General features: G+C 42.2%; 1 protein-coding gene across 10 annotated transcripts in view; it reads right to left on the reverse strand.

The window, feature by feature from the left end:
- The window catches only part of BDP1 (BDP1 general transcription factor IIIB subunit), a 107,235-nt gene that overhangs the window by 78,619 nt on the left and 5,275 nt on the right, over positions 1-23,341 (reverse strand). For 9 of the 10 annotated variants that reach the window (XR_007914355.2, XM_070056571.1, XM_070056568.1 and 6 more), the window contains exons 3-9: positions 21,915-22,024; positions 20,991-21,050; positions 20,203-20,331; positions 18,655-18,788; positions 14,436-14,530; positions 8,568-8,622; positions 3,992-4,135 (exon numbers count right to left, since the gene is read on the reverse strand). Coding sequence is in view for 9 of the 10 variants with exons in the window: in XM_070056571.1 (XP_069912672.1) it covers positions 3,992-4,135; positions 8,568-8,622; positions 14,436-14,530; positions 18,655-18,788; positions 20,203-20,331; positions 20,991-21,050; positions 21,915-22,024 (727 nt within the window). In the remaining variant the exon portion in view is untranslated. Of the gene's footprint in view, positions 1-3,991; positions 4,136-8,567; positions 8,623-14,435; positions 14,531-18,228; positions 18,371-18,654; positions 18,789-20,202; positions 20,332-20,990; positions 21,051-21,914; positions 22,025-23,341 lie in introns of those variants that run through there. The other variant, XM_051833244.2, reaches the window with a different exon arrangement.

Consider the following 23,341-nt stretch of genomic DNA (forward strand, 5'->3'; position numbering starts at 1 on the left):
ATGCAAAAGATCTCAGAACACACTGTTGCATTAAAAAAGTCAAATATAGAAGAATATAGATGATCTCATTTTTCTTAAAAACAACTACGTGGAGTGGAGAGCTTTGTGGCACAACAGGTTAAACTGCCTCCTACAAAACCAACATCCTGTTCCAGGGGGCTGGTTCAAGTTCTAGCTGCTCCATTTCTGACCCAGCTCCCTGCTAATGCACTGAGAAAGAAGCAGCTGATGGCCCACCATGCGGGAGACCAGGATGGGGTTCCCAGCTCCTGGCTTCAGCCTGATCCAGCCTTGTCCTTTCCAGCCATTTCAGGAGTCAAACAGTAGACGGAAGTGCTCCCCCACTCCATCATTCTGACTTTCAAATAAATAAAAAATAAATCTTTAAGAAAAGCAATTATATAGACTCAAAGACACATATGTAAATATATATGCATAAAAATGGGTTTAAAACCAGTTATTCCTGGGAAATCTGAAGAAATTTACTCTCAGGGACAGACAGAAGACAAGGATCAAGATTCTTATCTTCCATATTATTTGTTTTTCAGTAAACAACTGTTTTAACAATTTTTTAAAATAATTTCTAGTGGGGCCAGCACTGTGGCACAGTAGCCTAAGCTTCCACCTGTGGCGCTGGCATCCAATATGGGTGCAGGTTGTGTCCTGACTGCTCCTCTTCTGATTCAGCTCTATGCTTATGCAGTCGAAAAGCAGTGAAAGATGAAGTGCTTGGGCTCCTGCACCCGCCTGGGAGACCCAGAAGAAGCTCTCAGCTCTGACTGTTATGGCCATCTGCGGAGTGATCCAGGGGATTGAAGACCTTTCTCTTTGTCTCTCCCTCTCGCTGTCTGTAGTTCCACCTCTCAAATAAATAATTCTTTAATAATAAGAACAACAATTTCTAGTGCCCTTCCCATAAAGACATATTAATAATCAACTATATTGAAAACATGAATAAAAAACAAATCAGAAATCACCTTGGAAACACCTGCTATTTTCCTGTGAAATGCTTTTCTCCTGTGAAAATTCATGCCAAAATTAATTTGTCATTGTAATGGGACTAAGAAGAAGTTATTGATTTATTTATGTATTTGAGAGGTAGAGTTATAGACAGTGAGAGGGAGAGACAGAGAGAGGGGTCTTCCATCGGTGTATTCACTCTCCAAATGGCCTCAACAGCCAGAGCTGGGCGAATCCAAAGCCAGGAGCCAGGAGCTACTTCCTGGTCTCCCACGTGGGTGCAGGAGCCCAAGCACTTGGGCCATCTTCCACTGCTATCCCATGCCATAGCAGAGAGCTGGATTGGAAGAGGAGCAGCCAGGACCAGAACTGGCGCCCATATGGGATGCCAGCACCACAGGCAGAGGATGAACCTACTGCACCACAGTGACAACTCAGAAGAAACTTTTAAGAGGTAATCAGGCCATTCAGAAAGGTCCTTCTCTCCCCCTCCCTTCTCCCTCTCCTTTTCCCTCTCTCTCTCTCTGCCTTGCAAGGATGTGGTAAGAAGGCCCCATGATAGCTTTTAGATTTCCCACAGTCCAAAACTATGAGAAATAATAGCAGCACAAAATGGACTATGGATTCAGATCAAAAGAAGCTTAATTTCACAACCATGCTTATCAAATATCTTCACTGAAAAGAGCTAATCTCACAACATAAGAAAACTCAATCTTTTGTGGAAAAAGTCAAAATAAGAATTTAAAGCTGAAAAAGTAACATTTGATTTGTTCTGAAAATAATTAAAAATTTTAAATTCTGATACATAATAACATATCTGAATAGTCCTTACATTTAGATACAGTAAATTACTCATGCTACCTGTAACAAGAGGAATTAATATATCTATTTTGATCTCCTAGGATTATGTATAGTAAGTAAAAAATTAACTAAAGAATGAAATAATTGCAATTATCAATACTTTTTTTTTTTTTTTTTTTTTTGGACAGGCAGAGTGGACAGTGAGAGAGAGAGACAGAGAGAAAGGTCTTCCTTTGCCGTTGGTTCACCCTCCAATGGCCGCCACGGCTGGCACGTTGCGGCCGGCACATCCCGCTGATCCGAACCCAGGAGCCAGGTGCTTTTCCTGGTCTCCCATGCGGGTGCAGGGCCTAAGGACTTGGGCCATCCTCCACTGCACTCCCGGGCCACAGCAGAGAGCTGGCCTGGAAGAGGGGCAACCGGGACAGAATCCAGCACCCTGACCGGGACTAGAACCTGGGGTGCCGGCGCCGCAAGGCGGAGGATTAGCCTAGTGAGCCACAGCGCCGGCCCAATACTTCTTTTTCAAAGATTCAGGCATCATACTCCAGAAGAAGAAATTCTAAACTAGCTTTGTGCAACTAAAGAGTTACTACAGGACAGGAGGCCTGACTGCTATCCTTTGAAAGGCTAATCCTTTGGCTCTCAGGGAACTTAATTTTAGGGACGGTTTCTATTACCCAAGCTGTTAAGACCTGATTTCTCACTATGGTTTATAACAAATCGTTTTCCTTCCAGGATCTGAAATTTTGGTGGGTAACAGGCAGACAGTGCTGAATCCTGTAAATCCTCTAGCAAATAATCAAACCTGAGAGTGGTCTCAAGGACCCCAGTAAAGGTTCTCAGAGTCTTAGGTTTTTAAGCCCAGCCTCTGCCACTAACACTGTGCAACCACACCAGGAAAAGTAACAGGATCTCTGGGGTTGTTTCACAGTGACTAAAACAAATAGACAAAACAGTGAGATGTGGACCAGCTAACACATAAGGTGCCCTATTGTCCTCAGATTCTACAAATTATATATATGATTATAGCTACACATTATCTTCATAGACAAGAGTTCAAACAGTTAAGGAAATACACACCTAGAAATAGATAAACCTACACAAGACAGTTTGAAACTTTATACAAGTCAATATTAACCTTCAGAAGTAAATTTGCTCAAATATAATCTAGTCAAACCTCCAGATATTAGAGCTCCATTTTGTTAAATATTAGAATCTTATACCAGATTCATTTTATAGAGAAAAATATACTAAATAACAAAACATGAAACATGACACTCCAAGATTCTGATGCTCTTTACTACCCCTTGTTCAAGACACTAGAAATTAGCCCCATCACTCTATTATAAAATTTAAAAGGGATCTACTGGGGCCAGGATTGTGGCATAGCGGGTAAAGCCATCACCCGTGATGCCAGCATTCCATATGGGCGCTAGTTCGAGACCTGGCTGTTCCACTTCCAATCCAGCTCCCTGCTGATGTGCCTGTGAAAGCAGTGGAAGATGGCCCAAGTACTTGGTCCTACTTGGGCCCTGTACTCATGTGGGAGACCCAGAAGAAGCTCCTAACTTCTGGCTTTGGCCTGGCCCAGCCCCGGCTGTTGCTGCCATTTGGGGAGTGAACCAGCAGACGGAAGATCTCCCCCCCCCCCCTTGTAACTCTGACTTACAAATAAATAAATAAATCTTTAAAAAATAACTAAAATAACTAGGCCGGCGCCGCGGCTCACTAGGCTAATCCTCCGCCAACGGCGCCGGCACACCGGGTTCTAGTCCCGGTTGGGGCGCCGGATTCTGTCCCGGTTGCCCCTCTTCCAGGCCAGCCCTCTGCTGTGGCCAGGGAGTGCAGTGGAGGATGGCCCAAGTGCTTGGGCCCTGCACCCCATGGGAGACCAGGAAAAAGCACCTGGCTCCTGGCTCCTGCCATCAGATCAGCGCGGTGCGCCGGCCGCAGCGCGCCGGCCGCGGCGGCCATTGGAGGGTTAACCAACGGCAAAAGGAAGACCTTTCTCTCTGTCTCTCTCTCTCTCACTGTCCACTCTGCCTGTCCAAAAAAAAAAAAAAAATAACTAAAATAACTGGTAAAATGAAGTAAACTTAATCCCCTCCAACCGAATGCCAGGATGATCTCAGTTTCTAGAGCTTCCACGCCCTCTAAATACCTGAGGGACAACACTCACACCCATTACAGCTAAGTAAAACAGCACACCTTCTATCAAAATTCATACCTTTTACATTTTTCCGTGGTTTGGAAGCTTTCTTTTCCTTTAAACTGTTGTTTTTAACGGATTTTTGTTTTCTTTTCTCTTCTTCAGCAAGAACTTTCTGAAGCAAATGAGCAAAAAAATCGAAGTCAAAAGGGCGCTTTTCCTCTGTTTAAAAAAAAAAGGAAAAGAACTTTCAAGTTTTTAATTTTTTAAAAAAGGAAACTTTCTAGTTTGTTTTTTTTTTTTTTTTAGATAACACAACATCAAAAGCAAGTGGGCCTGTACATTAGCAATGCAACTGGTAAACAAGGACACAATAGTTCACTATTCAGCAATAAAACAAACTTGAAGGGAACAACTACGACTACCAGCAATAAGATGGGTAAATTTCAAAAACACAGTGAAAGAACCAAACTCAGAGAGTACATATCCTGTGCTTCCATGAGTAAGATCTTTCAGAACACACTAATCTAATCCAATCTAATCAAAGTGCTAGGAGGATGGCATCTGATTGATTAGAAAGGAAAAGGAGGGACCTTCAGGAATAATGAAAACATGCTATATACTGTTGGGGTGGTGGTTACAAAAGTATATTATTTGTCAAAATGAAAACTACACTTTCAACTATGCATAAGTATAAATCAATGTTTTAATGACAAAGATGACTAAGAAGTCTTTGGGGACCAGTACTGCAACAGAGTGAGTTGAGCCACCACCTACAATGTTGGCATCCCACATAGGAGCATCCCATATGCTCCACTTCTGATCCAGCTCTCTGCTATGGCCTGGGAAAGCAGCAGAAGATGGCCCAAGTCCTTGGGCCCCTGCACCCACATAGGAGACCTGGAAGAAGCTCCTGGCTCCTAGCTTCGGGATTGGCTCAGCTCCGGCCATTGAGGCTATCTGGGGAGTGAATCAGTGGATGGAAGATCTCTCTCTGCCTCTGCGTCTCTGTAACTCTGACTTTAAAATAAATAATCTTAAAAAAAAAATCCAAGGCCAGCACCGTGGCTAACTAGGCTAATCCTCCGCCTGCGGCGCCGGCACTCCAGGTTCTAGTCCCAGTTGGGGCACTAGTTCTGTCCTGGTTGCCCCTCTTCCAGTCCAGCTGTGGCCTGGGAAGGCAGTGGAGGATGGCCCAAGTCCTTGGGCCCTGCACCCGCATGGGAGACCAGGAGGAAGCACCTGGCTCCTGGTTTTGGATCGGCGCAGTGTGCCAGCTGTAGCAACCATTTGGGAGGTGAACCAATGGAAGGAAGACCTTTCTCTGTCTTTCTCTCTCACTGTCTAACTCTGCCTGTCCAAAAAAAAAAAAGATACCATAAAGATACCATAGATTCTCATCTCTCTTGGGAGGCCTAAAGGCAGAGAGAAGAATAAACGTTACCTTAAAAAAAAAAAAAAAAGTCCAAAAGAATTACCACATGGTTCTCAGAAGAATTCAAAGTAGCAGCTCAAAAACAAAAAGTCAAAATTCAGCTGGCTTTTAACTTTTGAAAAAATTTTCTGGGGTCGGCGTCATGGCATAGTGGGTAAAGTCGCTACCTGCAACTCCAGCATTCCATATGGGCGCCTGTTGGAGTCCTGACTACTCCACTTCCTATCCAGCTCCGGGCTAACAGCCAGGGAAAAGCAGTGGAAGATGGCCCAAGTGCCTGCACCCCTGCTACCCACATAGGAGACCTAGAAGAAGCTCCTGGCTCTTGGCATCAGTCTGTTGCGACCCTCTGGGGAGCAAACCAGTGGATGGAAGATATCTCTATCTCTGTCTCACCCTCTAACTCTCAAATAAATAAATAAATCTTTAAAAAAAGATCTTTTAAAAAAAAAGCACTAAAATCAGTGTTTTAAACACATCTGGTATAATGGCTTTCCTAAAGCTCCATGTATGGTTGGGCACTGTGGCACAAGTAAGCTACCATGCTGGGTGTCTGCTTCCCTTATAATAGCACAGATTTTAATCCCAGCTACTTTGCTTGTGAACTAGCTTCCGGGCAAAGGCATCCTGGGACCCTGGCACTAACATGAGGGACAGAATAGAGTTCTGGGCTCCTGACTCCAGCCTGGCCCAGCCCAGGCTATTGTGGGCACGTACAGAGTGAACCAGCAAATGGAAGATAGCTTTTGCTTGCTCACTCTCTTTCTCTCTGCCTAACAGATGAAAATATGTAATAAACATTTTAAAGATTTCATACTTGAACCAGGATATTAACTAATTTACGAACTTTTTTCTTATTTTAATGTGTTAAACCTAATAAAGTTTCAGGACCACTTGTCTAAAATGGAAAGGGCTGAAGATTACAGTATTCCAAATCTTCGAGGAGCCATTCCTAGAAGTGGTTTCCCCAAGAACCAATACAACACTGGATGCAGGATCCACTCATCTACCTTAGTGTTCACTCATACTCAAACATGCTACACAAGCTAAGTTCCATATATGAATTTTTTTTCTTTGTTTTCCAAAGATTTATTTGTTTATTTGAAAGCCAGAGTAACAGAGAGAAAGAGGGAAAGACAGAGATCTTTCAAACACTGGTTCACTTCCCAAATGCCCACCATAGCCAGGGCTGAGCCAGGCCAAAATCAGAAGATAGGAACTCCATCCCAGTCTCCCACATGGACAGCAGGGACTCAAGTACCCAGACCATTATCACCTGTCTGTCAGGTGCATTACCAGAAAGCTAGTTCAGAAGTAAAGCAGCTAGGACTTGAATGAGTACCGTGGCATGGGACACCAGCATGGCAAGTGGCAACTTAATTTGCTGTACCCCAATGCCAGTCCTTACTTGGATTTTTTTCTAAAATTAGCACTATGTCTAATTTTAATTAAGAAATTTAATTTCATTCTAGTTCTTTTAAAGTTATACTATCATTAATCTCCTGAATAAATGAACATTGAATATATTAATTATGAAATATAGATAATTACAGGTCCATAAAAAATATATACCTTCTAAAAAAGAATGTAAGAACTACTTTAAATAATATTCTTTTAGATCCCTTGAGTATTGATGTACTTTTCTAAACTGAAAAAAAATGCTAATTTTAATGAGAATATTAGTTAAAAATTGAAAGATATCTATTATTCTTTCAAATCAGGTCTAAATTCAAATGTTACCTCTTTAGACAGAACTTCCCTGAAAACCCAATCTAAACATCCACCACTTTCCTTCTCAGAAATTAATCATTATGAGATTATGCTTATCAACGGTTTCCCCTCCCCCATCCAGTGAGACTTAAGATCCTAAAAGCAGAGCAGGAAATTAGCCTAGTGGTTAAGATGCCAGTTAAGATACCCCATCCCACATCAGGGTACCTGCATGTGATACTCACTGCTGGCTCCAGACCCCAGCTTCCTGCTGAAGCAGAACCTGGGAGGCAGCAGTGATAGCTGGAGTGATTGCCATGCATGTGCAAAACCTGGATTCAGTTCCTGGCTCCCAGCTTTCGTTCAACCCAGTCCCCACCATTGCAGGCACTTGGAGGGTAAACCAGTGGACAGGGTGAGCGTACACTCTCTCTCTGTTTCTCCCCTTCTTTCCTTCCCAAATAAATTTCAGAAAGTTTTAAAAATTTTTAAATATTTTTTTTATTTGACAGGTAGAGTTATAGACAGTGAGAGAGAGAGAGAAAGGTCTAAGGGGGCTGAAGCTCTGGGTTACTTGGTTAATCCTCCGCCTGCGGCACCGGGTTCTAGCCCCAGCTGCCCCTCTTCCAGTCTAGCTCTCTGCTGTGGTCCGGGAGAGCAGTGGAGGATGGGCCCCTGCACCTGCATAGGAGACCAGGAAGAAGCACCTGGCTCCTGGCTTTGGATCAGCGCGGCACCAGCCGCCCCAGCCGTAGCGGCTATTTGAGGAGTGAACCAACAGAAGAAAGATCTTTCTCTCTGTCTCTCTCTCTCACTGTCTATAACTCTATCTGTCAAATAAATAAATTTAAAAAAATAATAATATAATCTAAGGGCTGGCACTGTGACGTAGTGGGTAAAGCCGCCGCCTGAAGTGCCAGCATCCCATATGGGTGCCAGTTAGTGTCCTGGCTGCCCCACTTCTGATCCAGCTCTCTGCTATGGCCTGGGAAAGCAGTAGAACTTGGCCAAGTCCTAGGAACCCTGCACCCACATGGGAGATTGTGAAGAAGCTCCTGGCTCCTGGCTGATAAAAAATCTAAAAACAGAATTGTCATCTGCTCCCAAGCTAGAATAGTGACTAGCAAACAGCAGGTGGTACCATAGCTGATGAAGTAAAATGATTGACTACTGAAAAAACCATCTACAGAACTCTATCACCCAAAAACAATTAACTCCTAGAATACAATTCCTTCAGAGTAAAGAATAGTTAGAAAAGGTATCATCTGTCATTTTGTAACCTCTTAGACTTAGAAATCTACACACCTGCTCTTTTGGCTAATCCGGTGTCTACAGATTTGCAGCAACTGCCAGACCCATACTGATAAATAGAAGAATTTTCACTCATATTCTTCTTACACCAATATAGGGACAAAACAAATCTAAAACACACTGGAGCCTAAGACAAAACATTGGTCCTTTTGTTCGGTCCTCTAAATGACATACTATAAAAGAGGTCTTAATACTTACGGAAGGCTTTATCTATTCTCCATCCATTTGTTTTCTCTTCACGTTTAAATTTATTCTGTTAACGACAACAACAAAAAAGCTATAGAAATTTTCTCTCATTAAAAAGATCTTTTTTTTAAGAAACAGTAAACATTAAAGTGAAATTCTAATGAATAATAGATTATCCTCTACTAAATGATAGTTCTTTGCCAAGAGGGAAGTTACCTGTTAAATCATTAATTAAAAAAAAAAAAGGAAGATGAAATACTAATACTGAGCTTCCTGCTCCTCCTTATGCATTACCTATAAGCATGAGTTGACAATGGAAGTTGGGTTTACAGAAGACAGAGAAAAACAAAGCCAACTAGCATGGAAATATCAAAATTATAATCAATGAGGTTAACAACTAAAACAATCATTTCAGGTTAAACTTCTTACATCATTCTAATATATTTCAAGTGTGGCACAGAGAAGAGACTGTAGAGATACAACTAAGCAAATTTCAAAGCAGGCCAAGTTTATCTTCAGAATATTTTGTCAGTCACATTTCCTATGTCTTCCTTGGCACCACAGATCACTAACCTCAGTTCCACCCAGATGGAAACACTTAAGGCTTATGGCTCAATCCGTCCTAAAGTCATTAAGAAGTCTGAGGGCGGGCTGGCGCCGTGGCTCGATAGGCTAATCCTCCGCCTAGCAGCGCCGGCACACCGGGTTCTAGTCCTGGTCGGGGCGCCGGATTCTGTCCCGGTTGCCCCTCTTCCAGGCCAGCTCTCTGCTGTGGCCAGGGAGTGCAGTGGAGGATGGCCCAAGTGTTTGGGCCCTGCACCCCATGGGAGACCAGGATAAGCACCTGGCTCCTGCCTTCGGATCAGCGCAGCGCGCCGGTCACGGCAGCCACTGGAGGGTGAACCAACGGAAAAGGAAGACCTTTCTCTCTGTCTCTCACTGTCCACTCTGCCTGTCAAAAAAAAAAAAAAAAAAAAAAAGAAGAAGTCTGAGGGCATATGTGTATTTGAGGATGTCTAATCAAGCACACGCAACTGGATGAGAGAACAATCAGCCCATCTCTCCCTTCTATATCAGTATTCTTTAAGTTTTTACTACATACACAAAAATAAATTTTTTATTGCAAAAAAGACATGAAAAAAATTGCAAACACACACATACACGCACACACATGCACACAAAGGAACTGCTTAGACTCTAACCACTAATCTGACTTTTAAATTTTTATTTTATTTATTTGAAAGACAGACAATGAGAGAAAGAGACAGACAGACCGATAGACAACGATGTCACATCCACTGGTTCACTCAAATTCCCTCAACAAGTAGGACTGGGCCAGGCAAAAGCCAAGAGCCAGGAACTCCATGCAGGTCTCCCATGTTTAAGGCAAGACTCAATCACATGAGCCATCACTTGCTGCCTCCCAGGGTGTGTATTAGCAGGAAGTCAGAGTCAGGAGCAGGGCCTACGCTGTGGCATAGCAGGTAAAGCCACCGCCTGCAGTGTCGGCAACCCATATGGGCACCGGTTCAAGTCCCGGATGCTACTCTTCTGATACAGCTCTCTACTATGGCCTAGGAAAGCAATAGAAGACAGCCCAAGTGCTTGGGCCCTGTACCCACGTGGGAGACCTCAAAGAAGCTCCTGGCTCCTAGCTTCAGATTGGCCCAGCTTCGGCCATTGCAGCCAACTGAGGAGTGAACCAGTGGATGGAAGATCTCTCTGTGTGTGTCTCTCCCTCTGCCTCTCTGTAACTCTGCCTTTCAAATAAATAAATCTTGAAAACAAAGGATGAGAGTATGTTAAATTTTAAAACAAATCTCATTCCTGTTGTACTTTATTGTTTAAAAAAATTCATTCTATGGTGGGCAGTTGGTAATTTCAGTTTGACTAATTTATAAACCTGAAAATTATACTAGCATGGATAACAGCTCTTTGGCCTGACAATTTTCCAATGCCAGTGTTTCTGCTTAGCTGAGATGAAACTTTATTAGAAACTTTCAGTTGGTGATTTTTTTTTTTAAGAACTATTTGTTTGCAAGGCAGAGTTAGAGAGTGAGAGAGAGACAGAGAGCTTCCATCCACTTGTGGCAGGGGCTCAAGTACTTGGGCTTTCCCAGGCACATTTGCAGGAAGCTGGATTATAACTCAAATCAGGGCTCACATGAGATGCCAGGGTCACAGGTGGCAGTTTAACCCACTGCACCACAACATCAGACTCTTCTATATCACCTTAATAAGGGCAAGAGGAGCAGTGATATTATATTCTACAGATATACTTAAAAGAGAGGTCTGGCTTCATCTCAGTCTAGAAATTCATTCAAAACTAAAAATATGTTATATACATGTACAATCACATACACTTCGTGTTGTGTGTATATATACACAATATATGCACACTCAGTCTGTCAAATTATATACAAAATTTCTATTCAGGATTTTTAAAATAAACAGGAGGCAGACATCTGGCCAAGTGCAGCTTAGAATGGCCAAATCCTATATCAGAATATCTAGGTTAGAGTCCTGGCCTCACTCCTGATTCTAACTACCTGCTAATATTTACTCTGGGAGGTGCACTCAAGAGCTTGCGTCTCTACTGCCCACATGTTAGAATCAGACTGAGTTCCTGGCTCCTGGCTGAGGCATGGCCCAACCCCAGTTGCTGTGGACATTCCGGGAGTGAATGAGCAGATAGGAGCTGCCTTTCTGTCTCTGTTTCTCTCTCTGCCTCTCAAATAAATTAAAAATTAATAAATAAAAAATGGACAAGCAAGGGTTGGCATTGTGGTGCATCAAGTTAATCTGCTGCTTTCAAAGCCAGCAACCCATACTGGAATTCCAGTTTGAGTCCCAGCTACTCTACTTCTAATCCAGCTCCCTGCTAATGTACCAAGAAAGGAACAATTGATGGCTCAGGTACTTGAGTCCCTGCCAACCAAATGGGGAGACTCGGGTAAAGTTAACGGTTCCTGGCTCTAGCCTGGTCCAGCTTGTGGCAGTTGCAGCCATCTGGGGAGTGAACCTGCAGATGGAAGATTTCTGTCTCTCCTCTCTCTGTCACTGTGCCTTTCAAATACAGATCTTAAAAAAAAAAAAAAAAGTGATCAATGTGAGATTGAAATGTTTATCTGTTTAATTAAAATTTTGTGGAACCAGTCTCATGGCACAGCATGTAAAGTTGCAGCCTACAGGCATTTCATACGGGTGCTGGTTAAGTCCCAACCGCTCCACTTCTGAACTAACCCCCTGCTACTGTGCCTGTTTAGAAAGCAGTAAAAGATGTCCAAAGTGCTTGGGCCCCTGCCAAACACGTGGGAGACCCAGATGAAATAGCAGATGGAAAAGATCTCTCTCTCGAAGTGGAGCAAAAATACATATTTATCAGGGACGGCGCTGTGATGTAGCAGGTAAAGCCACCGCCTACAGTGCCAGCATCCCATTTGGATGCCAGTTCAAGTACCGGCTGCTCCTCTTCCAATCCAACTCTCTGCTATGCCTTGGGAAAGCAGTAGAAGATGACCCAAGTCCTTGGACCCCTGTACCTGCATGGGAGACCTGGAAGAAGCTCCAGGCTCCTAGCTTCAGATCAGCACAGCTCCTGCTGTTGTGACCAACTGGGGAGTGAACAAGTGGATGGAAAACCTCTCTCTGCCTCTCCTCTCTCTGTATAACTGACTTCCACGTAAATAAGTAAATTTTTTAAAAAATACAAATTTATCATTCATATTGGAATATCACTTATCTTTAAAACATGAAAATGATCACAGCATGGTGGGCAGTGGATTAAGTTGCTGCTTGACACACCCACATCCCCTATCAGAGTTCAAGTCCCTGCTATCTACTTGCAATCCAGCTTCCTGTTAATACATTCTGGGAGGCAGCAGCTCAAGTACTTGGGCCCTGTCACCCTCATGGAGACCCAGATGGACTTGCTGGCTCCTAGCTTTGACCAGGCCTGGCCCTGGCTATTGCAGGCATTTGAGAAATGAAACAGCATATTGAATATTGATATTTATGTTTCTCTGCCCCTCAAACCCCCATCTCTTTCAAGTAGATAAAAACAAATAAAACATATTTTAAATAATAATGGAACAGGATGAAAATCATATGCCTGAAAATTCAAAGTCAAATCTGATATAACAATCTGAATGTTCTAATTTATATTAAAGAAATTTCAAAGAAACTGAATTTATAATCTAAACCCTCTTCCTAAGAAAAGTGCTGCATTAGAAGGTTCAGTGGTGAATTATATCAAATAATAAAGGAGAAATAGTAATGATTTGAAACACATTCTCCAAAAAATAAAAGGGAAACACTTTCCAACTCATTTTATGTGATCTGCCTGATCCTCAATTCAAATAGGACAAAGAATGTAAAGCATCCCTCATAAACAAAAGTGCAAAAATTCATCAAGAAAATGTAACAAAATTCAGCAACACACAAAAAGAAAAATACAATATGACTAAAAGTAATGTATCCCAAGAATACGATGTTTGTTCAGCATCTGACAATCAGTGTGATGTAATTCACTAACCTCAAATACTGTCTATTTTCACTTTTCTACACTTTGCCCAAAGACCTGCTGGAGCCACATTAAGCTTTTAGGTGAAGAATCCCATGATTTTTGAGAGCAATAGGGTAGCAACAAATTTATCATTAATTACTTAGATCATCAGACACCCAAACCCTCAATTTCTCATTTTCTTCCCCTTTTATCAAATATTACCAATTAGAAAATGAACATGAAGAATGTTTCTCATTTCATGTGAAATACAGTAAGACTATCCCATTATATCATACAATACCTCTTAAATAATGTCTCCAACCAACCCAAACCTTGTCTAATTAAGGGAAAAAAGGGCCGGCGCTGCGGCTCACTAGGCTAATCCTCCACCTAGCGGCGCCGGCACACCGGGTTCTAGTCCCGGTCGGGGCGCCGGATTCTGTCCCGGTTGCCCCTCTTCCAGGCCAGCTCTCTGCTGTGGCCAGGGAAGTGCAGTGGAGGATGGCCCAGGTGCTTGGGCCCTGCACCCCATGGGAGACCAGGAAAAGCACCTGGCTCCTGGCTCCTGCCATCGGATCAGCGCGGTGCGCCGGCCGCAGCACGCCGGCCACGGCGGCCATTGGAGGGTGAACCAACGGCAAAGGAAGACCTTTCTCTGTCTCTCTCACTGTCCACTCTGCCTTTAAAAAAAAAAAAAAAAAAAAAGAAAAGGGAAAAAAGATTTGTCTTTCCCAATGATTCCTTTTATTAATGTAATGAACATGATGGGAACGTGAAATGAGGAGAAAAGGCCATGATTGGGAAAAGCTCTCACTAAGAATTGGGAGTGCCTTACAACAACACAGTGTGACAGATTCCAGCAAAGAGACTAAGAAGCAGAGAAGGTCTTCCTCTGCAGCATTTACAACTGGAACTGACAGACCCTCAGCTGCCAACAGTGCCACTGGCTGTCCTCAGAGTTAAGGTGTGCTAGGAAAGCAAGACATCAGCGACTGAGCACTACAGAACACAGCGTTCCTTATATACCTGCCTAGGAAATTCAGAAATACATTTTGTCTTCAAAAAGCTACTCTGAACCTAAGTACACTAGTGCATTTATCTTCCCTATTCATTGTCTTTTATTTTAATTTCAATGCCCTTCATTGGTATCCTCTCAAATTCATTTTAGAAGTGGGCAAGATATAAGTAAGAAAACATGATACTTTAAAGGAGACTGCAACTATTGAAAAATATTCCATTATGTTTCAAGTAATGAAGAGTGAAAAAGGTAACAAAAACATTATCATGAGGGAAAAAAACAAAGGGAATAGTAATAACAACACTGTCACTAATTTTTGGGCTATTTCCAATCAACAAATGTGATAGGTTTACTTTACCTTAATTTCTATTCTTGCTCTGTGGGGAAAAAGCTGTCCAATCATAGAAAAGTCAGTTCCTACCATGCTGATGGCTAAAAAAAACATATCCGTTTCTGTAAAGACAAAAGATTTAGAATACCTGAAAATCAATCTTGTAAATATTTCAGAGGAAAAAACCTTACATAAGCAAATATTCTGAATTAAAAATAATTTTATTAGATAGAATCTTAAGCAATATCTAAAAACACCTTCCTCAAATTAAAAAAAAAAACACATAATACAAAATATTTGCATTCTCATCACAAAGCAGCTGAAAACTTTAAAAAGACATTCTGACTATCAGGTCAAATTCAAAGTGTCTTGAGAAAAATTATCAGTCACACTGTGACCCAATGGATCAAACCACAGCTAGGAACACCTGCATTCCAATTCAGTGCCTAGGATCAAATCCTGACCACTCAGTGTCTACAAATACAGCTTCCTGCTAATATGCCTGGGAGATAATCAACGATGACCCAAACACTTGCCACCCAACCCACCCACATGGAACTCCAATTTGGCCAGGCCCAGCCCTAACTGTTGCCAGCGTCTGGGAAGTAAACCACAGGATAGATGATCTTCCTGTCTCTCTGGCTCTCCCTCTCTGTACTCTGCCTTTCAAATAAATAAATAATATTTTTTTAAAAAGTAAATAATAAACAACAATACCATGCAATAGGTACAATGTACTTTTTCTAACAGCATAACTGTTAACCTACAGAAAAATTATCATACAATACTGAGCGGAATATTATGAGCATTAGAAATATTCTTGGGGTCAGCATAGTGGCGTAACAGGTTAAGCTGTGGCCTGCAATGCTTTGACCCTCAGCTGCTTCACTTCAGATACAGCTCCCTGCTAATGAGCTATAGCAGAGAAGATGGTCCAAATACTTGGGCCCCCATATCCACACGGGAGACCCAGAAGAAATTCTGGGCCCCTGACATCAGCCTGGCCCAGCTCTAGCCATTGTGGCCATTTGCAGAGTGAACCAGATATTGCAAAGTGAACCAGACAATGGAAGATACGTCTCTCCCTCTATCTCTGTCTCTGTAACTCTGCCTTTCAAATAAATAAAATAAATCTTAAAAAATATTGCTTATTTTTTACTAAAATGATATTATTTTCAAAAAGGCATTTGACAGAGAGGAAGAGTTCAGCCAAGATTACCATAAAGCTAATTCTTTTTTTAAAAAAACTATTTACTTATTTATCTGAAAGGCAGAGATAGAGGAGAAGGAGAGAGAGAGAGAGAGAAATATCTTCCCATCCGCTGGCTCACTCTCCCCAAATGGCCACAATGGCTGGAGCTGAGCCAGACTGAAGCCAAGAGCCAGGAGCTTCTTCCAGGTCTCCAACGAGGGTGCAGGGACCCAAGGACTTTGGCCATCCTCTGCTGCTTTCCCAGGCACATTAGCAGGGAGCTGGACCAGAAGTGGAGAAGCAGAGACATGACCCAGCACGCATATGGGATGCCAGCCCTGCAGGCAGAGGCTTAACATTCTATGCCACAGGGCCAGCCCAAAGCTAATTCTTTTCTTTTTTTAAAGATTTATTTTATTTATTTGAAAGAGTTACAGAGAGAGGTAGAGACTAATAAAGAGAGAGGTCTTCCATCCTCTGGTTCACTTCCCAAATAGCCACAATGGGCAGAGCTGCGCCAATCTGAAGCCAGGAGCCAGGAGCCTCCTCTGGGTCTCCCATGCTGGTGCAGGGGCCCAAGCACTTGGGCCATCTTCTACTGCTTTCCCAGGCCATAGCAGAGAGCTGGATTGGAAGTGGAGCAGCCGGGTCTCAAACCATCACCCATATGGGATGCCGGGGCTTCAGGCCAGGGCATTAACCTGCTGTGCCATAGCACAGGCCCCCCAAAGCTAATTCTTAAAAAGATCTCTGGGGCAGGCATTTGGTGACATTGTTAAGACACAGCCTGGGACGATCACATCCCACGTCAGAGTGCCTGAGTTCTAGTCCTGGCTCCACCTCCAACTGTAGCTTTCTGCTAATGTGCAACCTGGGTAGCAGTAGGTGATAGCTCAAGTACTTGAGAATCTGGCACCCAGGAAAGATACCCGGATTCAGCTCCCAGTTCCTGGCTTCAGCCTGACCCACTCTTGGCTGTGATGAAAATTTGGGGAATGAATCAACAGATGAGAGATACTTATATCTATATCTATTTATCTATCTTTCTCTTCTCCCACCTTGCCTTTCAACTAAATAAAGCAAATAAACAAATAATTAAAAAAAAAAAAAAAAAAAAGGCCGGTGCCGTGCCTCAATAGGCTAATCCTCCACCTTGCGGCGCCGGCACACCTGGTTCTAGTCCCAGTCGGGGCGCCGGATTCTGTCCCGGTTGCCCTTCTTCCAGGCCAGCTCTCTGCTATGGCCCGGGAGTGCAGTGGAGGATGGCCCAAGTCCTTGGGCCCTGCACCCGCATGGGAGACCAGGAAAAGCACCTGGCTCCTGGCTTCAGATCAGCGTGATGCACCAGCTGCAGCACGCCGGCCGCGGCGGCCATTGGAGGGTGAACCAACGGCAAAAGGAAGACCTTTCTCTCTGTCTCTCTCTCTCACTGTCCACTCTGCCTGTCAAAAAAAAAAAAAAAAAAAGATTTCTGGAGCCAGTGATGTGGCACAGTGCACAAAGCCATCACTTGCAATCCTTCATCCTATATGGGCACCAATTCCAATCTCAGCTATTCTACTTCTAATCCAGCTTCCTGTTGATGTGCCTGGGAAAGCTGCAGAGGATACCAAAGTACTTAGGCCTCTGCACCCATGTGAGAGACCCAGATGAAGCTTCTGGCTTCAGTCTGGCCCAGCCGTGGGCATTGCAGCCACTTGAGGAGTGAATCAACATATATATTTATCTCTGTGTTAACTCTACCTTTCAACTGTTTCTCCCTCTTTCTCTCTGTAACTCTGCCTTTAAAATAAATACACAAACCTTGGGAAAAAAAAGTATTTCTGGCACTAGCATTGTGGTGTAGTGGGTTAACCCACAGCCTGTAATACTAGCATCCCAAATGAGTAAAAGCATCCCATATGAGCACCGACTTGAGTCCCAGTTACTCCACTTCTGATCCAGCTCCTTGCTAATATGCCTGGGACAGCAGGAAAAGATGGCCCCAGTTTCATGTCACCCATGTGGGAGACCCGGATGGAGGTCTGTGTTCCTAGCTTCAGTCTGGCCCAGCCCAGCCCATTACAGCCATTTGTGAAGTGAACCAGAGGACAGAAGATCTCTCTCTCTCTCTCTCTCTCTCTCTCTCTCTCTCTGTCTTTCCTTCCCTCTCTAACTCTGCATTTCAAATAAATAAGTCCTAAAAAAATATTTCTGGGGCAGGTATTTGGCACCATTACTTAAGCCGGCACCGCGGCTCAATAGGCTAATCCTCCGCCTAGCGGCGCCGGCACACCAGGTTCTAGTCCCAGTCGGGGCGCCGGATTCTGTCCCGGCTGCCCTTCTTCCAGGCCAGCTCTCTGCTGTGGCCCGGGAGTGCAGTGGAGGATGGCCCAAATGCTTGGGCCCTGCACCCGCATGAAGACCAGGAGAAGCACCTGGCTCCTGGCTTCGGATCTGCGCGATGCGCCAGCTGTTAACGCGCCAGCCGCGGTGGCCATTGGAGGGTGAACCAACGGCAAAAGGAAGACCTTTATCTCTGTCTCTCTCTCTCTCACTGTCCACTCTGCCTGTCAAAGATAGAAAAAAAAAATTAAAAAAAAAAAAAAAAGATGTTACTTAAGATGCCCACACCTCGTATCAGAGTACCTGGTCTGAGTTCCAGCTACTCTGCTTCCAATACGGCTTCCTGCTGTGGGGTGGGAAGCAGTAGGTGATGGCTCAAGTACTTGAGTTCCTGCCACACACAGGAGGCCTCTATTGAGTTTGGAAGGCTCCTAGCTACAGCTGGGCCCAACCCTGGCTGTCACAGGCATATGGAGAGTGAACTAGTAGATCAAAGAGCTCTCTCTGTGGTGGAATAAGATAAAAATAATTTTTAAAAAAATCTTTTAAATGGAAAGATAAAACAGAGATACAGTTCATGGTGCAGACAAGAGAGATGCAAATAAAATTAGTTGGAGAGAAAACAACATGGTAGTTCACATCTTATTTGCTTAGGGGAAACTAATTCAGAAACAAGTAATTCATTTCATTTAAACAAGTAACACATAATTTCAAATGAAAATTACTTACCTTTATTTGACCATGGTTTAGAGTAATAGTTTTTCCTAAAGCTGGAATATGTAGTTGTAGAACCACGTTCAAATATAGGGTCATTTTCCTCAACGACACAGGGGCCTTTTGTCCTTAAAACTTCTACAGTCAAACTGAAACAAACAAATTTTCATGTAAGTCCACACTGAAGTGAAGAGGCAAAGGCAAATGACATTTAAATAGTTTCATTTTGAAATTTACCATGGTAGTCATTCCAAAAGTAAAACGCTGTACATTTGAAATATGCGTATTTTCTAAGCATATGCCAATTTTCACTTAAAATGTGATTCCCAGGAGGCAGAAACAAATGCACCCACGTATTTTCAAAATTCTTAACAATAACAAAATTCACAAAATATCTTTGGCCTATCTAAAAAAAATATTTTTATTGACTTATACCTCCTACATTCAACATACAGTTCTGTGCTAGGCACAATGGGGATAATGAGAAATATAAGTATTTTATATTTACATTTCACAACCCAGCAAACAAAGCAATTAATACTCCTTTAATAACCAATAAAATCATCATCATAAACTAATGGAAAAATTATGCAAAAACAATCATTATTACCAATATTATATTTGCATCATCATAGAATTTATATGATATTTGCACTATCATAGGATCTAAATGCTATAAAATTTTTCATAAACTGTCAAGACTTTCTATCCCTCTAATTTAACTAATTAATCCTTCTTAAAAAACCATACTTTAAAATATAACTAAATTCTGGCCGGCACCATGGCTCACTTGACTAATCCTTCAACTGCGGTGCCGGCACCCTGGGTTCTATTCCCAGCTGGGGCACCGGATTCTGTCCTGGTTGCTCCTCTTCCAGGCCAGCTCTCTGCTGTGGCCCGGGAGGGCAGTGGAGGATGGCCCAAGTGCTTGGGCCCTGCACCCCCATGGGAGACCAGGAGGAAGCACCTGGCTCCTGGCTTCAGATTGGCGCAGCGCACTGGCCATAGCGGCCATTGGAGGGTGAACCAACGGAAAAGGAAGACTTTTCTCTCTGTCTCTCTCTCTAACTCTGCCTGTCAAAAATAAATAAATAAATAATTCCATCATACCAAAAATGAGAAATGTAATGCTATGACTTAGAAACCATAAAGTGAATCACACCTTACCAAAAGAAAAGTCAGAAAATGTTAAGTGTATGTTTCATTGCACATATGACTTTAGTAAATTTGAAAACTTGGACACTGAGCTCAGAACTGAATCAGCCTAAGAAATTTCTCCCCAGTGGAGTACAGGGCATGATTATTCAGTAGTTCAATTCAATTACCAAGAAAATTAGTAATACAATGGTTAGGTTAATACACAGCAGTTTCACCTTACACAAAACACAACATTATAAAGAATGCTACACATTATAAATGAATATAACCCACTTTCTTATTTACAATATTCATTACACAAAATACAAACACCAGGGTCTAAGTGATAATGACGGACAAAATCAGAATTTTCTGATTAGACAAAGATTCTTACGAATCCACACCTCTTTCTCTTTTTCAACTCACCTTTCTTCATCCAAAATGATAGAACCATCTTCTGCCACTTTCACTCGTGGGACCAGCAACGGCCCATCATCTGTCTCTTCTTCCAGTTCTTCGTTACCTTCAGCATCAGGAGTATTCTTACTCTCTGGCCTACCCAAAGTAAAGACGGGTTTAATTCATATAGCTATGAGAGGTGTTCCCTGAACACTATGAATTTGAAATTATGACACGGGCTGGTATCATCATACAGTGAGCTAAGGTACTGCCTGCGATGCTGTAATCCCATAGCAGAGCACCAGTTTGAGTCTTACCTTCTCTGCTTCTGATCCAGCCCTCCACTACTGCACCTGGGAAGGCAACAGAGGATGGCCCAAATGCTTGGGCCCCTACCACCCACGTGGGAGATCCAGATAGAGCTCAACACTCCTGGCTTCAGCCTACATCAGCCCCAGCCATTGCAGCCGATTGGGGAGTGAACCAGCAGATGAAGGACTTCCCTCTCTTTCCCTGTATCATGCTAGTTTTCAAACAAAATAAATAAGAAATTATTTGTTTTAAAGATTTACTTGAAAGTCAGTTACAGAGAGGGCCAAGCAGAGGCAGAGAGAGAAAGAGGTCTTCCATTCACCAGTTCACTCCCCAAATGGCCACAAAGGCCAGGTCGAAGCCAAGGAGCCAGCAGCTTCACCTGGGAGTGAATCAGCAGATGGAAGACTTCCATCTCTGTAGCTCTTTCAAATAAATAAATATTTTTTTAAATGTCCCAGTACTAGAAATATATTGGAAAAAAAATAAGATTAGATGCTTACTCTTTTGTTTGGACTGATGGCAGTAATTTTTCAGTTTTCCTTTCTTGTTCCAATGAAGAACTATTAAATATAAATAACAGAATATTTTTAATAAATTACTAATTTACATCTTGTCAATTCTATCTATAGGCACAAAACAAATTATTTTAACTTCCTTTTGTATAATATACTATAGCACTTTACTAATAATGGCACAAACCAAAACCAATTTTTCAGTCAAGAATTTGTCTAATAGTACAAATAATTTGTCAGCTTAGGCAGGAAATGCTCTTACCCTCTAACTCCTCAAGTACAGGATGTTCCTGGTCCCAAGGCACGAAGCAACCTAGCTGATTTGTCTCCAGCATCTAGACATCAAACAACTCAAAACCTAGGTTTCTGGCTTCAACTGGGCCAAAGACCTGGCCTATACAGAAGAACATGCCACTGTTCCTACCTCTACCTACTAACTCATCAACAAAAAAACAGAAAGATTCATTGCAAACTTGCTGGCTGCTCTGCCCCTATTGTGCCCAGGCTAACACTGATTAAAGAAGCTTTGTTCTTGGAGGATTCGTTCATCAAATCGCCACTGTATTTAATTATGAGGTAGGGCACAAAACTAAACTACCACTCTAGATCAGGTCATAGTATATGATGGAAATTGCAATCTTGATTAGAGAAAGGAAAGTGGCCTAGTTGTTTTTACTAAACCTGGTTTTTAATAGAACAAAGGAAACTTACTTTTAATCTCAGAGATAAAGAGTATCATTTATCATTCCCAGAAAATAGTTACCTAATGTTATTAAGTTTTCCCTAATGAAATATTAGATGTGCTACAAATTTTTTCAGTATGCTTTTAGAAAACATGAACTGTACTCTGAATGTGCTACTTAAATCACTATATAACCTCAAGATCTACAAAAGAAATAAATTTTAACTTACGTCATTGGATTGTTATCTGGTAGGTAATATATGAAGTCTCTCATAGTCATTTTTGAACGATCTAGTGGTCTCTGACTTTCATTTAGGGCATATTTGTTTTTCCACTGTTTCTGTATGCACACAGATTCAATTTGATGTTAGAAATACTAATGAATTTCAAACACAGTATATTCCAATACACAGTTCACATTTACATTCACTACAAATGATTTACTATCACTCTTACCCCTAACAAACCTAATTCTAGTGGAAATTTTATAAACTGAGCATCAGAAACTTGTAGCATATTTCCTAAAAACTAAACTGACTGAGACTGGATAAATGTTCAGTGTATAAAATCCTGCTTAGTAATGCCCTCTAACAACATTAGCTTACTAAAAATTTATAATAACATTCATACAGCTTGTTTACCCTCTAGTGAACAGGAACTCTGAATTTTATAAAATTCTTGAAGCAAATGTTTAATTTTCAGTTCTCCAAAATAAGTCAAATTAAACAGATTCTGTAAGGCACAACATTTCTAGAGGCCTAGAGTTTGAGGATATCAGTCCAGAACACATGTCCTTCCCTCAGACATAAAACAGAAAACCTACATGAGCATGGGTCATGTTTAACACAGGTCACTGTTTAACAATGACCTCTGCCTCTCACAGCTGAGAGAATTACCTAACAGATACAAAGCACCAAGCAAAATGCCCTCCTCTTAATTAAAAAAAATATATACATATAGCTGATGGCGCAGCCCAATAGGCTAATCCTCTGCCTGTGGCACCGGCACACTGGGTTCTAGTCCCGGTTGCCCCTCTTCCAGACCTGCTCTCTGCTGTGGCCGGGGAGTGCAGTGGAGGATGGCCCAAGTCCTTGGGCCCTGCACCCATGGGAGACCAGGAAAAGCACCCGGCTCCTGGCTTCGGATCAGCGCAGTGCGCCAGCCGCAGCGCGCCGGCCACAGCGGCCATTGGAGCGTGAACCAACGGCAAAAGGAAGACCTTTCTCTCTGCCTCTCAAAAAGAAAAAAATTAAAAATAAAAAATTAATATATATATATAATTAACATTTATTTACAGAGATGACATTTGTTAGACACATAGTATTTTTCATAAGCTAGTTTAAACGTGATTCACATGTATTAACTCATTTAATCTTCACCAATGAGACAGATATTATTAGTCCTACTTTACAGATGAGGAATTAGACATAGAAAGATAAATTAAACTGGCCGAAGTCACACAGCTAGTAAGGGAATAAAGCTAAAATTCAATTAAGTATCTAACTCCAGCGCCAGCAGGATTCACTATAGCTAAAGTAGGAGGAAATAAACAAATCTCACTGAAAAGAACACAAATTCCACTATAAGTGCATTACCACAGATTTTTCTCATTTGTAATTTTCCTTAATATCAGTTTAGAAAACTCCACCAGGGCTGG

Source organism: Oryctolagus cuniculus, chromosome 14 (genome assembly GCF_964237555.1).
Source record: "Oryctolagus cuniculus chromosome 14, mOryCun1.1, whole genome shotgun sequence".
Taxonomy (NCBI): Eukaryota; Metazoa; Chordata; class Mammalia; order Lagomorpha; family Leporidae; genus Oryctolagus; species Oryctolagus cuniculus.